At 44.0% G+C, this 16,300-nt stretch overlaps 1 protein-coding gene across 1 annotated transcript in view; it reads right to left on the bottom strand.

Moving 5' to 3' along the window:
- Positions 1-1,869: 1,869 nt before the first annotated feature.
- LOC8030827 (adhesion G protein-coupled receptor L2) overlaps positions 1,870-16,300 on the bottom strand; it is a 122,890-nt gene continuing 108,459 nt past the window's right edge. Inside the window, exons 8-11 of the mRNA XM_040215187.1 lie at positions 13,615-13,819; positions 10,588-10,761; positions 3,865-4,080; positions 1,870-2,113 (exon numbers count right to left, since the gene is read on the bottom strand). Coding sequence (XP_040071121.1) covers positions 1,870-2,113; positions 3,865-4,080; positions 10,588-10,761; positions 13,615-13,819 — 839 coding nt within the window. The remainder of the gene's footprint in view (positions 2,114-3,864; positions 4,081-10,587; positions 10,762-13,614; positions 13,820-16,300) is intronic.

Here is a 16,300-nt window from a genome sequence, read left to right as displayed (position 1 = left end):
GTCTAGTACCCACGAGAAATGGGTGCGACCCAGCGGTAACTTCTTAAGAAGATCCTGAAGCCTGGAAACGCTGTTCGACTACGTTGACGCCACTGGTCTCTATGACAAAACATAGAAAGGATTGGGGATGAAGAAAGAATTCCCGCCGGGGCGGCGATCACTCCGCTGCATTTACCTACATATTATTCCGGGCCAATAAGCATTTTCGCACACACACAAACGCACATCATTAGTCGTTCAGTCGTCTTAAATACCTCGGTGCCACCTAGATGTTGCGCATCATTAGGCGTGTATCAAAGAATCTGTCTAAGCCCACTTATTTATTTTTTAAATTATGTTAATGGTCGAACACTATGTTCCTTCTGCTATCCTTTTTTCTGAAATAAATAAATAAATAAATAATAAATATATATGTTTTTACTGTAATTTATCGTATGTCGACAATCATTTATCGCTCTAAAATCACCTACTGATAGCATTTGGTGTTTTCAAGGCTTATATTGCTTAAACTTGAAAGGGTGTTTGTTCTTTAATTTAATTTTGCCGAAATTTTGGAGTTTAATTTTTCTGTGTTCCCAACTTATATCGATTTAAAATAGGAAAAAAAATATCGACACGGAGACGGGTGATTCATTCTTATGAACTTAGCTCGTTTCATATTATTAAGGTAGGCTATTTGGTTCAACGTTCTAAATATATAAAGTGCAAGCGACGGTGGAGAACTTGAATAAGAGAGGGCAATTTTTCAGTTGCGTTTTACATCGGTGCCCTTTCCATTCGCAGGGCCAGTGACACGGACATCACATATTATAAATATCTGGGTCTTCATAAAACCATCAATTTAAAAGGGATCACTCGGATGAATTAAAATATATTTATGGCAAGCAGTACGCCGAGTTTTCTACAGAGGAAGCGTAAAACAGATTTCATGCATAATTATATTACGTCTCAAACTAGAATGGGCTGCAATCGTGTTGTCCCCGTGGCATTGTTAGCTTAAAGAAGAATTGGAAGGAGTCTAATAAAGATTAATAACATTATCTATGTTCATATATATTTTTAACGCCAGTGTATTTGAAGTACGAGAGCGAGCGAAACTTTCTGAAATTGAAGGTGAAAAATATTACGTCTAAAACTGTTTTACAATATTCGTCAGCGTGTTCCAGAGATTAGAAACGTAGCACTACCATATTTATGTTTGTCTGTCTACAAAATTTGAACACCTTCTAACTAGAAACCGTCTACCTATTCAGCCCCTTCTTTTCAAATTATTTTGTGGTAATCACAAGAGGAATTGATTGGTTCAATAAAGTGTGTACAGCGCACGGTGTACATCTATATTGATAATTACAAAGGAACTGTTATAAATTCGTAAGCCACTCCTGGTACTTAAAAATCAAGTGGCAGCGGATAGTTAAGTTTTTTTACCCATATTGACGTGGTCCTTTGTTTCTCTTGAATGTGTGTTCCTTTATGCCTGTAACTGAAATATTTAGTCGTTTATTGCACAATCACTTGTCCGGAGCTCTGCAAGGTATTCATGAACACATAAATAACACCTTACAAAGCGCAGAACTACTCTTATAGGTAGCTAGCATGACGATCCAATCTCACAGCATGTGTTTTCACATGAAGTGCTTCTCCAGAATCTTAGTCTACTGCACGAAGGTCACTTGCCGTATCCGAAAACGTAGTAGCGAAGGTATCGCTTCCTCCACGTGTTGAAAACAGTGACCAGGAGGAAAGTGATGTGAAAGCCCTCCAGAAGCATCCACGAGAACGCAGCCAGAAAGAAATAGTGGAGCAGACCGGCCACCACGGAGCACAGGGTCTGAGTGAGAGAAGAGACGAGACTTTCTTCAGAGTCCTTTATTGGCACTTCTCCTTCTCGGACAAGGCGCGCCGCTCAAGAAACTTGGTCCCTGGCAGGGTCACACCGCCAAATTCGCAGAGCACGAGCAAAGTGCACAATACAAAACAGAAGTCTTTGCAGACTTCCGTGATGTCTACCTTGTCCTGCGTCTGGTCCAAACCGAGCATCAGGACGATTTCGGCTATGAAGAGGCTGATGCACAGGTTCAGATGAATGGACGTTCGGGTATTTCGCAGCGACCTAGAAAATGGGAGAAGCGACCAGTGCTTATTTAACGACCCTTAAGGTATTAAAAAAACGTGCGCTGTCGGATAAAAAAAAAACGTCCCTAAACGCGACAACTTGCTTTGTAGCGGTTACATTTGGCATGAGTGGAGAGTTGGGAAAAGCAGCCGCGAGTGAGAGCCGTTGCTATAGTAGTCTCAATAAAGATTTGCAATGGATATAGATCTGTTAAAGCTAATGACATCAACTCAAATAGCCCATCTTTGCTGATGTTGGAAGACAGTTTTGTTACACCACTGCGAAAGGGGCAAACTCGCCATTAGACTTATTTGAGTGCAAGAATTTAGCTTCACTGCTAGCTCTATATTTCTTGTTGATTTCAGTATCTGAACATTTTATTACCACTTTTTCTTCAACGTATTTTACTATACTATATCATACTATACAAGGCTACGCTGTACTATAGCTTGTATTTTTTTTTCAAGGAATAGTTTCGGAAAACGAATTATTGAATGTCCACCAATCAATCCCCCCACTTCCCCCTTATTGCTTTAACCCATTAACAAAACTCATGAAGCAGAATACAGCGATCAATGAAACATCCATCTCCACAGTAGTTAACAGGTTATTTTGGTGTTTTATGACATTGATTGAGCAGGACGGCAATAAATGATACTTTGTAAAGTAATCAAGGCAGCGTAGATGTTTGAGAATGGAAAGCAACACATGGTTATGTTTAGTATGTGTGGTCTTCCCACCGATGCCTATTCAAAAATTACTAAAAATATATCATTTATAACTTTAGAATACTCGATAAAATATTAAAAAAAAATCAATAGAGCCTTTGACGTTAATATTGATCTTATCCCTGACATATATTTAAGCGCAATTAGGATTTAAATACGTGTAGACACGTGCCGTATTAGTGATAATATCTTAAATTATGAAATACTACTACACAATAAATAAACAAGCGTATTTCTTTAGAATCGGTAATTCGCGTCCCCTGACATCTGTGTAATTTGTTCGCGTAATACAATCACTTGTTCACCAATTTTATATATTGCAGGCGCACCCACGCCAAGGTTACGTCGATAAAACCTTATCGAAGAAAACAATAAACGTCAATTTATTGTGAAGAATAATGTCAGCAATAATCGCCACAACTAAACAAAATTCCCATATATAGCATTAAGATATCACGGGAGCCGTGCATCTTATGGCATATCCCAATTCCGCCTACGTAAGATTACGTTTCATTGGTGATCGCGTAATCACGGTAATCAGAACCATGTTCTTGTCGGTTTTACCTTATTCAGCAGAATGCTTTCTGCGAGAGTCAACGATTATTGCGTCGACCCAGCCATAGCTATGGCTTGTTTTACAATAAATTCGACCAGCCCTTGAGGCGGTCCAAAAGCCGCGAAATAATATAAATATTCTCTGTAGCGTGTTAAGAAGAGACTACAAGCCTCTCCCACAAATATATCTTGCCATGAATGGCGGTTTCTTTCTTTCCACACGCCTCCCCCTCAGGCGGAGAACTTCGTGGCAGGTGAGTGTCGTGCTTTTCTTATTCGTCAAAAGTCTATAAGCAACGCATACTGCCTAGTTTGAGAAAATTCCTTCTGTGATGATTCAATATCCTACACCGTGGTGCGCGACGCTGGGTCATCCCAAGAAGCACAAATTCCAAGAAAAACGATTCATAGGCAAAGCGCGACTCATTTACTACCTATAGCTCCACAGTGTATTAAAGTATTTACCTGAAGCATCCGAAGACCGCAATGCAGATGGCCAGGCAGATGACCGACACGCTGCAGCCGACCAGGGTGATGATCTTGAGGGACGTGCCTGTCAGCGCTTCGTCGAGGACTCCGTTCAAGTCCATGAGAACTCCGAAGTTTGAGAGATGTCGACACAGGCAGATCACGTGCGTGCCATTCCGAGATCCCACCTCGCAGCCCTCTGGACTCCACTCACTGCGTTTCGAACGCGTCCAGTAAGTATTGCGAAACGCATGTCATCCTAAAACAAATTTGTGGCAGTGATTGTAGTGTAATTAATGGAAAGGTGCTAGCGAACTGGACAGAATAAACGATAATAAACCCTGAAACCCTGAAACAGGGGAGAAACACAAATCTCCAAACACAACTACGTCTAGATTACTGGTGCGCACAGAGAAAAATCCGCCTAGTCCTTCTTTCGAACCTATGACAAATCGGTCCCTGGTTTGTCATCGGGACTGGGTGGATTTTCTCAGCGTGCACCAGTCATCTGGTTATGTGTCGAGATTTGTGTTTGTCCCCTTGTTCCCTTTCTTTCCCTTTCCCAAGGGTTATTAACGTTTATTCTGTCCAGCTCACCTGCACCTTTGCATTCATTGCATTAAATCACAACACTAAAAGGCGACCCGTTCACCCTCGTTGGCGTTAGACTGGTGGCAGCTGATAAAACCCGCTTGCTCTACTCCTGGTTGGCTCAGTTGGTAGAGTGCTTCACTGGAAATGGAGAGGTCCCTGGATCGATACCAGGACCAGTGGGGTTTTTCAGCACGCACCTGTCATCTAGTTGTGTTTAGAGATTTGTGCTTTTCAAATGTACCCCTACCTCGCCTTTTTCCAGAGATTATTAACGTCGGCAGGGTTTTGGTCACACCTTACAAAATGTTTATTCTTAGAATATGTTCTGGGTCAGTAAATCTCGGTGCAGTAACTTAAGTATCAATACTCATACCGCGACATTCGACGAGGTCATTGCTTGTCGTTATGTTCACAGGGTCGCTTACGATATCCAAAGAAAGTGCAGCGCCACCCTTGAGGAAGGGCAGTGATACCTAGATATTCTTCCTTCGGCCGTAACAATTTTGAGTGTCGCTTTTGCGTCTTACCTTTGAACCGAGATACAATCGAGATATAATTAGTATATTTGGAAATCCACATAAGTGCCATTGCAGAAGTGTGGCAAGCTGGGCGAATTATAGTAATGATACGGTGAGCAGTATAGAGCACAGAAAGACAGGAACAGAGAAAAAAACGATGCACGACACACAAGCGCTGACTCGGAAATTAATTTATACACAAACAGTAGATAAAATGTACTGAAAGTCACTCTGTGCCGGAGCTTGATCGACATACACCACACAACACCATCTAACTAATTTGTCTTTCCCCATCGTCATATATAAAAACAATGTTTCCAATTGAAGCAGTGTCACCAATGCGTGGCTAATGCAGCGGTCTCCCAAACTAATATTACAATCCGCTTTCAAGATTTTGCGAGTCGTCTTGTCTGAATAATGTCCAATTATTGCTGTGCCGTTAAAGATTGGAGAACACGTGCAGGTAAAGCAACTTACGGGGAGACGCCCGCCCACCGTAGATTTTAGTGAACGATCAAGATCGAGAAGGAGGTCATTCAGAATCCAGCCTGTTCTACCCAAATAGCTTCTACTAGTGCCTCTACATTAGCTAAGCTTTTAATTAACGACACTTCCCCATTTTCTGGCTTAATATCATGGCTGCAAGTTATCTGAAGCTTTATCTGAAATCACAGAAAACGTTTTTCCGCCCTCCATAAATGTTCAAACAGTTCGCAACAGAGCAAAGCAATATTAGATGAGCTTCCTAACAGCAAATATATTGCTGAGGAAGTCGCACTTTTGAAGCACGACGATCGGCAGTTGCGTCTGCTGTACACACAAGATTCAAGATGGCGGCGCCCACAACAATCTCAAAGAACAGAGTGTCGATACCCTAAGCGCAGCTCATTTAATGGCTCTAGCTCCTACCACGCGCTATGGGGATTTCGTACAAAACGCCAGTTGAACACGACACGTAGAGGTGTCTGTGGCGCTTCTGGCACATAATTTTTTTAAGGTCTCTCGCTATGGAGCGAACCTTGGAGCAAATTTACGGGAACCTTTTGGGAGCCGAAAACACCATGGGAACATTGTACCTTTCAGCTACTCTTGTTAAATTTTATAATGTTTTGTGCATATGTAAATCAACCTCCATTCGCTTCTGGTCATCCCTAGGTTTCGAACGAGGTGGTGGGTGCCATAGTGCGTGAGATCAAATGGAGTCAGCAAAGAAAGCCTAAAGATCGCCAGAGACGAATGGCAATTGTTTTATATATGCAAAAACCATCGCATAATAAAAAAAATCGCCAAACGGTACGATGTGCCCATGTTGTTTTCGGCTCCCAATAAAATGGCGAAAATCGGCTCCAAGGTTCGCTCGATAGCGGAAGACCTCAAAAAAGCCACGTGGCCGAAACACCATTTCCACCCCTATCTGTTGTGTTCAGCTGGCGTTGTGTGCGAAACCCCACTAACGTGTGGTACAAGCTATTCGGGCCAAACAGGCCGTGTCCTGAATGACCGTCTTCTCGAGCATGATCGTTCACTGAAACCTACGGCGGGCAGTCATTGTAACACCTGCTCGTGTTCTACAGTTCGCAATGGTACAACAATAATTGGACAGTGTCGAGACAGGACCACTTGCGAAATTTCGGAAACGGATTGTATTATTAGAGTGGGGAACCGCAGCATTAAACACCCATCAGTGACACTGCTTCGACCAGAAATCTTGCTTTAGCTAGGACTAGAGCCATTAATAAGCTACGCTTTACAGTAAGGACACCTCAGTCGTCTTGGTGCTTAAAACACTAATAATCAGTTGTCTGAAGATCTATCAGGAATCGTAGGAAACGCTTTTACGTCCTTCGTAAATAGTTTAAACAGTCGCAAGAGAGCCAAACGATGTAAATTGAGCTTCATAACACTGTATTCAAATCTGTGGAAGTCTCATTTGTTAATTGTGATGATCAACAGTTGTGTCTGCTCTGCTCTAAGCACCAGGCTGGAGCCTCACACTAGCAGATCGGAGAACAGAGCAGCGCTAATCTATTACTCTTGTTACATGGGCACACTTAAGTGCAGTTAGGCTAAGCCACAGTTACACACAATACTTGCAGACAACATTATCCGGCTATGCAGTCAAAGCTATGGGCCCACGTACGCTTGAGCATCTTGAGCACCTATCAAAGCTGACCACGCGCACTCTTCACTTCTTTTTAAATAGCTGTCCGAGAGTATAGTAAGGTAACTGTGGTGACGCGTCACAGCAGGTTAAGGTGAGTTAACTGCGGTTACGGGTGCCCGTGTAACGCCGCTATTCTCGACTCCAGCAAAACGAATGACACCTAGCGGAAAAACACTGAACTGGCCGGAACAGGTCCTTTTGCCATTTCTGCTCGTCTCTTGTGGCCTCCGTGTTTCCATGTTGTCGGTGGTTTGCGCGACAGAACAGTTCTACCGGTGACTGTGTCGTAACTGTAGTGTCGCCTTGTGACCTAGGTTGCTCTGCACGCGACCTATGTAACCGCGCGAGCCAGACATTCTGCGTTGATCAACGTTCATCAGCACCGTAACACGACAGTGGGCAGTCCCTTCCTCGTTTCCTCGAAGAAAGTTCAGTCTCTGGAAGTTCGCTTACCCCAACACATCACCGCACGTTCGAAACATGGAAGATAAAACGCGAGGCAAGCCATTTTGAGTCGAATGCCTGCTTGCTTGTGCCGCAGCGTTGTGCGTTGAGCTGGCACATGGCACGGCACGACCTGGATTCGACCGCCATATTTGCCCGATAGTGGCGTCTTCTATAGGTCGCTGGAGTCGCGAATAAGCGTGACTCATGTCCTGGCTCTATAGTCCGTTGCAACCTAAGAACGAAGGGCGAGGGTAAGCTGGGCCGGGGAGGAGGAAGCAGACGGAACGCTGGAGAAGAGAGGGGGAAACCTCATTCTCTCTTTAGCGTTCCGCCTGCTTCCTCCTCCCCGTCCCGTCTTACCCTCGCCCTTCGTTCTTAGGTTGCAAGGGACTATAGATAGGACCATAGGGAAAAACATATTAATTACATGGTGTTGTATAGAGTATGTCATGCCCTGGCACAGCATGCATTTTAGTTCGTTCTCCTCTTCCGTTCGTATACAAATTCAGTTCCGAGAACGCGCTTTTCTGTCGTGCATGTTCCTTTTCTCTCTCCTTGACCTTTTGTACGTCGTACAGTTCACCATTTTACTGCAATTGCCCCTTTATGGCTTGTATGCAATCTATATGAGTCCTGATTACTGAATCTCCAGTAGAACGCGTAGAGATAAAATAATGTAATTTCCAGCGAACACAACTTTGACTATATACGGACAAAATAATAATAATGAGTTACACAACCTAAAATCGTTAAATTATTAAAAGCTATGATGAATAGTAGGCTAATTAACTTAAATAAACTATTTCCGTAGTAAATGGAAAAGGAAAACCTGATTTAATCTTTGACTACATGTGCAATACTATTTAAATATAATAGTACGATATTTTTACTGGGAATGACATTAGTTGATTTCATTACAGCTGTTTTTTTTTTAATTGCATATATCACCAGAACTCAGTGGCGTCTTTGCATCAGGGCTGTCGTCAGAACCTCAAGCATCAAATAGCGAATTTCACGAAAACCTTATTTCTTCTTACATTTTTAAGTTGCAGACAACTTCTTTGAAACTCGGTTAAACATTTACATTTGGATGCCTAAAATAAATACATAAGTAGTAGGACATATAAGTAATAATATTGCGTTCGCGTTTCTTATTGTTGCAATTGCACTATTGTCCTTTTGATAGGAAAGTGAAATTCAGATTACTCAGCCGAGAGCACTGCCAATAAGTTCCCGTGAAGTCATTCGGTACCGTATGTAATTTTTAGAGGATATGTAACTTTTTTTTTTTTCACGAATCACATTGCGAAAGATTTTTCCTCGCTGGAAAATTGTATTTATCTTTCTGTGTAACATAGTTATTAGTCTCGCAGCCTCGTTACAAATGCATTTTTGTTACTCTAAGGATGCGTGAACGGATAAACTGTTGCCGGAAAAGTACTAGTGATTTCAGTAGCTTCCGGTTTTAAGAATAAATATTGTTATATATTTAATACAAACAACCCTGGATTCATGCGTTTTCAGCATTCGAATATGTTCTGTTTGCATTACACTGTGAATCTGTTGCACAAAAGGTGACGTTGTACACATGGCGTCTACCGTGAATGCTCCTCGTCATTAGCATTTTTAATTGCTTGCTCTAAAATAACCGGTCATTTTATTCTGTTCTAATATTAGGCGTATCACAAGTAATTCCCTTTTTAAAAACGCTGATAAGAAGTGGTCCCGGCGTTCAATAATACACGATACCAACCTGCGAGGGGCGCTCATAAAGTTTGTACTATTATTAGATGAAGCAACAGAGCAGTGATCAAGAGCATTGGTGCCGAGCTCAGTTCATTTCTACAATTGTACCTGATAAGGCGACAAAGCTCACTCCACCAATTGATGTGCTGGAAGATACAATCATTGCAGAAATTCTCATTTTTGATCACGAGGAACTGCTTTACCCCGATAATAACCTCGTCATCGCCCTGGAAACACTTCCCACGCAATAGGTTATTCACGAGAGAAAGAAAGCATAAGTCACAGGTTGCCGGGCGCATGAATACAAGGAGAAAGGCAGACAGTCACCGCCTAAAAAATGTGCATGCGTACGTCTGCTGTGGACAATTAGCTGGTTCGTTGTGATGGAACGAACGCACTCCCCTTGTCAGCTCCCTGCGACACTTCAGGTCCTTTCCTAACTAGTCAGGTCACCCAATTTCCTGCGGTTTGGCCTTTACGGCCATAACCTGTCTATGGTGTTGGTCTGGAACTTCTGCTACGCTTTCAGAAATATAAGCACTAACTACGAACAACAAAATTTAATCGCTCACGATTGCTGCTCAGGGTTCGAAGATGAGAGAGACAAGAATACGCAATTTGCTTGCTACCTTGACAAACAAACTGATAATCCAAATTTGCATCGTTGTTCATTTCAAAGACATGCTATTTTCATGATAATAATGCAACTAATGCAAAGGCACAATCCAGCTGGACAAGAATGCTATTTTTGCTTCTTTTCTTCACAAGATTAAGAAACATTAAACAAAGTGTATGTCATCCATCGTCCCAACTGTGTCTTATTCTGTCGGTGTTCGCCTTAGTACTTTTTCATGAAATCAAGCTGTTGTTTGTCTTTTAGTTTTACCTTGCTCTCGTCTATTGACTCATGTAAGTATTTTTCATGATCTCGATCAAATATGCTGCTTTATTTATTATCGCAGATGGTATGCAGCACAAAAAAAAAATGCATTATCCTGAAGAAGTTTCATACAGGAACTCTCTGGTAATTCTTGAAAGGAGGAAATATAATACATTTATTTCCCATCAAAACCATAGATGTGATCGCGAAACAAAACCAGGAAAGGTCTGCTTTGACAAGCTCGCTCCTCCCTTGAAATTATACAACTTAAGATCACGTAGGCAGACGGTGCACTACGTACATTGCGCAAAGACACTCTACATGAAAACAAACACAAAAACTCAAATGGTATTCACCAATGAGAAACTCACTTGAGGAGCGTGTCCCAGAACACGCAGATTGGATTTTCAGCCTCTGACTTCAGCATCGGCAGCGTAATCTCGACATTTCTGCTCAGTTGGAGTCCTTCGGATTCACTTCCTATCCGAATGCTGATTACGGGCGAGTTGAGTTCCTTCTTTAGCTGTTCTATGTCTTGCTCGTCTCTGGGTGGAAGAAATACATTTGTTATAGAACTTAAAAAAAGAAAAATGAAAGCCGTTTACAACTCCCTGTAACGCCGAATTAGAACGCAGCTCTTGAGGAGGAGGAGGGGAAGGTACGGAGAGGAGACTATGCCCTTCCTCCTCTCCTGCTCGCCTCCCATTTAGAAAAAAATTTTCCGCTAAATTTAGCGGAAAAAATGTTTCCGCTACATTTAGCGGGGAAATTTACCGATAATGCACCGCGTGGTTACGCCGACGCCGCTCATGCCGGAAACGGGCGCATAAGAGCTGCGCTCTAAAGACTAATTGTAGGCAGAATGACAAACAGCCTAAAAGGGACAGGACACAAAGTAGAAGAAGGACACAGGACATACGCCGACTAACAACCGAAGACATAAAATTGAAAGAATAAAACAGAAGAAGAACAAGCACAGGACAACCACTTTCTTTCGTTTGGTCCCGCTTGACATTGCGCAGAGTTTAGATAGTTCGCAGGGGGCCGTGAAGACAATGTCAACGTTGAATTTTGCTCCTACACGTTTCTGATTGTGAGAGATCCTGTGAGCGTAGGGCAGCACTTCCCTACGGTCACAGATCCTATGAACGTAGGGTAGCTACCCTACGTTCACAGGATCTTTCACAATCTGAAACGTGAAGGAGCAAAATTCAACGTTGACGTTCTCTTCACGGCCCCCTGCAAACTATCTAAACTCTGCACAATGTCAAGCGGGACCAAACCTAGGAACGGCCCCTGTATACGAGGCATGCCAAGCAGTTTGTGCTTTGTTATGGAAGTCGTTTACTAGATCCCTCTCAGCTGTGGTAGGGTCTACTTGGGACAGACTGGTCGCTGTTTGAACGATAGGCTGCGTGAGCACGCGGCTTCGCTCGGCAGTGGTCACGGTTCCCATCTACCTATACACTGCAGGAATTGTGGGTGTTCTCCTGCGTTGGACAACACAAAGGTGGTGGGACGCATGAGGGGCAAGTTGGAGAGAGAGATCATGGAAGCGGCGCGTATACTTGCCTGTGGACCAGATCACTGCATTACTGTCACGTCAGTGCATCTGACCAACAGGCAATTACCATTTCTCAATTGTGAGCGCCCTTAGTATACTGTACACTAAATCTGTAAAGGTCTAATTTGTGTCCTGAACGCGGTGTGCACGTGGTGCGAACGTGGAGTGCACGCAGCGCATGATCTTATTGTTTTCTCTTGCCGCTGTCAGAATCTTAATATTTTCTTTAATATTTGTTATGATGACGTGTTTTGCAACGTCCTTCTAGTGCCGCTGTTTCCTTCTTTATTAGCATTTATCTCTTCTGAAAGAGAAAGAAGAGCTTTTGCTTGCGCGGGCCACTGTGCGCGCGTGGAAGTTATAGCAAACCTTTGGCTGTTAGTCAGCGTATGTCCCGTGTCCTTCTTTTACTTTGTGTCCTGTCCCTTTTGCGCTGTTTCTCATTATGTCGTTCAACCAACCAGCCCAGCAAGGTATACTGTTACAGTGATTGTAGGCCCCGTCGTTTCTTGGTGCCAGTAAAGTCAAATATGCAGGTGCAAGCATGCAGGGTGGGCACATTGACGACACGTAGAGATCACACATCTGTATACTGCTTTCTTCGAACCTGAGGTGAAACTGGGTATTGATGTCAACGGATAAAGATAACAGTAGAGATAGGCGGATTAAAGAAAGGGGTGCAGACCTACTCCGCGTGCTGTCTCATAAAAAAACATTTTTTTGTAAGTTTTAATGCGCTTTGGGAATTTTGCAGTTTTGTTGTTTCTCTACTCTGTCTTCTCCTGTTCCAAAAGCTGGGAGCCGATGTGCAATGAACCGAGATACAAAAAAACAAACCTTTTCGCTTATTCCACAAGAAACATTGACTTGCCTCATGCTCTATGAGTTTATATGCTCTAAATGACATGTTCCGCCACTCCATTTGCTTACTTTTCGCAGTTCGAGAACTTTGGGATGACTGACGTAGATAATCAAGTTATGTGGTTTATTCTTAAAAGTATGAACAGTGCAATGTTGAAAACTGAGATGACAAGGGTTGACAAATATTTGTGTTCCTACGGCCTGAAGCCTTAATCGGGAAAACGCTTTGTTCGAGTGTGACTAACCGCGGTCGCTTGATTACTGCCGATGTACTATGATTTACTGCTTCATCGGGAGATATATATAGCAAAAGAGTTCCAGCTGAGCGCCTTGAGATTGCAGCTCGAGGCATATAGTTCCATTAACGTGGAAGAGGCTAGCGACGCGACGCGTTACCGAGTGACTCTTTATAATTCAGACACTTCGACGCAGTAATATGAACTCTTGCTCAAATTTATCCATTTTATATGTGTATTTTATAAATAGCGCTTAAAGCATTGTTTCATTATACATAACATCGCATTGCGTCTGTATTTCAGAGACACTTTGTAGCTACATACTTTACCAAGAAAGAGCAGTTGAATATATTCAGTTAGTTAGTGCGGTCGTCTATTATTACCGCGTGACGCAAGTTAAATCTTACCACGTGTAAGAGGCGCTGTGCTCCTGCCAGGCATTAAAATGCCACATAATTTCTGTCGAATAGCATTATCCACATGGGAAATAAAAGCGTGACTCCTGACACAACGTTGCTCACGCCGGACGCTGTTAGTCAAGATCGCGAGCTGATTCGCCCATCACTAAATGTAATTAGATGCAAATGGAATTCAAATATCATACCCCTGCCTCGTGGCAGCTGTATAACGACCCGATTTTTAGACAAATACGGAAGATAATTATATTTTAAGTGTGACACGGAGCGTGGTTGGCACGGTCGCCATGCCCCGTCACCGGTTGAATCTTTCGGACTTACCCGTCGTCGTAGAGGAGCTTGTCCAGCCGCGGGAACTCCGTGAACACGATGACGAGCGCCGTGCTGTCGCCATCGCTGGAGACGCTGTTGGGTGTCAGTCCGATCTGCGCCGTGCTCTGTGACAGGTTGAACACAGTGCTCTTCCTAGGAAGCATCACCGTCTGGTTCACAATGTTGGCCGTCGTACCGGACACGATGTTCATCTCTGTCATTGAGGAACACAGATGAATACGAGTTAGTGACACCTTGAATCCGTACGCTCGTTCCGGACACAAAGTGTCGTCACCAACAGCTTAAGAATTGCGAATATTTACATGCTTGCGCTTCTTTCGATGCTTCCGTCGGCCGATTTCGTAATTCTATTGACTTAATGGACATCGTGAGATTATCGCCACACTCTGCGGGGTTTAAGCCTCGGTTACACCGATAACACATCGTACAAAAGACAGCCTAGACACACTGTCTGAGGCCTTCCTTGTATGACCACCCTTTCCCATTGGTCAAAAAATCTGTCTACAGACGTCTTCGAAGCATACAGGCGTGCCCGTAGATAATGCTGCCAGCATGTCTGCAGTGGACACCCTGTCATTTGTAAGCTGTAAGAAGCCTGGAGCGTCTGCTCTCCCGCAAAGCTCCTTGAACAGCCAATCGCTGCAATATCCACAGGACGCTCGGCGAATGACGGGGCTAGTAATATGTTTAGATCCAAAAGAACTGCCTGAGCTGTGGCACTGAACATGACGTATCACCGTGCTCAGTGACGCAACGCGGAGAGCTTTTGCGGTGTAAACATATAATGAGCCCCGTCTTTCGCCGAACGCCCTTCGTGGACAGCAGCAAATGGGCCTCCCTAAGTGCTTGGCGGGGGAGAAGACGCTTCAGGCTTCTTAGGGGGTTGTCACTAGAGGCACGTCGTGTTTCGGTTGCGAAGCTTCCTATGTCGCCAATACTTTGCGCCCGAGCGGAAAAAAAAAAATCTGGCGCCAACCGAATTGCAGTTTAACAGGCGACGCAAGCGCCACGCGTGGCTGGCAGGACACTGAGAGAGCCGCGGGCGCCTCTGGTTTTGTCAGCTCCGCGCTTCATCCAGACACATGTTCTAAGCCTAGCAGTTGCGACCTTTACAGGCGCGGGGGCACAGAGAGGAGATGACGTAGTTTTGGAATTTCCGCATAACTTATGGAACGAGCTCCCATCTTCCTCGCGATAACTCCACAATGTCTCGCCTATTTTGTGTTCGTAAACTGTCAGAACCTCCCCGATGTTAAAGTGGAGTTCAGACACATGGTAATTTGCCGAGAAGGACTTGCCCGTGCGCGGTGTAGCGCTGTTCAAAGCTTGTGGTTCTTATTTTCGGCGTCCTCCGGTGACCTAAAGAAGTGCCGTTTTTTTCGTTGCTCTTGTAACCGCTCGTAGACCCAGGTACACAACACGTCAGCTTCATTACGAATCTACATGCCCTCTGCGTTGCCCAGAGGGCACTGTGTAAAGGGACTTGTTAGGACTTGTTTTGAGTGGTAGAAACTTGACCGCCTCAAACTGTCACGCATGTAGAAGCGTGCCTCCTCTGGTATAGAACGCGATCACGAGGAAAATAAAAATAATCAACATATATTTTAACGCTCATGAAGCACAGGTCAAAGCTATGACGCTAAGAGCTTTAGCCAAGAGACGCCGCCACCCATTCCAAAATAAAATGAAAAAAAAAATGAAAGGCGTTTACAAATCTCTGTCATGCGAAATTAGAGCGCAGCTCTTGAGGAGGAGGAGGGGATGGTAGGGACGGGACGGAGGGTATTCCCTTCCCCCTCCTCTGTGCCCTTTCCTCCTACCCCCCAGTCTCCTCTTCCTCCCCTACTCTCCTCTACTCTCCTCCTCCAATTCAGTTTCCTCACTAAATTTAGCGGGCAAAATGACGTCACATGACTTTGTGTGAAGTCCCCTAAGAAATAATTCAGTTTTTCCGCTAGATTTAGCGGCAATATTGATGTCACGTGACCTCGACGCCAATTCAATTCCCCATAAATTGAGAGGAGAATTGAAGTGGTCATGTCACGTGACGTCAATTCTCCCGCTAAATCTAGCAGAGAAACTGAAGTTCCCCGCTAAATTTAGCGGGCAATTGAATTGGCAATGAGGTCACGTAGCGAGGAATTGAATTGGTGTTGAGGTCACATGACGTCAATCTTCCCGCTAAATTTAGCGCGGTTACGCCGACGGCGACGCCGACGACGCTCAACATGGAAACGGGCGCCTAAGAGCTGCGCTCCAAAAATAGCGTCTGGAAGTTAGTGTGACGTTACCACCCAGAGAGAAGAGACGTGTGCCCTAGCGGTGATGGCATGAATCTGGCACTTTCGATTGTCTCATGACGTTGAATCTACAGCGATTACGGACGTCAAAAGCAGTTTTTCCGTTCTTCAGCACTACACAGATGTAAACAAGCCCATCGAAGGCGCCACAAGTAGTGCAAGGCACAACCAGGTGAGCTTGTACTACCCAAAATGGGGCCGCCACAGTTTCTTTAAAGCCTCAGCGTAGGAGGCGTATCCAGCTTCTAGAAAAACATTTTTTTTTCTTTTTCCAGAGGGCTTTTTTTTCCCGATGGAATTTGAGGTGAGGGAAGGGAATGGGTGACACATTGAGGGTGGCATCGTTAAATGTCGGTTGATAGTATAAAGAACTG

Source organism: Ixodes scapularis, unplaced genomic scaffold (genome assembly GCF_016920785.2).
Source record: "Ixodes scapularis isolate PalLabHiFi unplaced genomic scaffold, ASM1692078v2 PGA_scaffold5__190_contigs__length_132052651, whole genome shotgun sequence".
NCBI classification, from domain to species: Eukaryota; Metazoa; Arthropoda; class Arachnida; order Ixodida; family Ixodidae; genus Ixodes; species Ixodes scapularis.
This window is presented reverse-complemented; position numbering and strand designations above follow the sequence as displayed.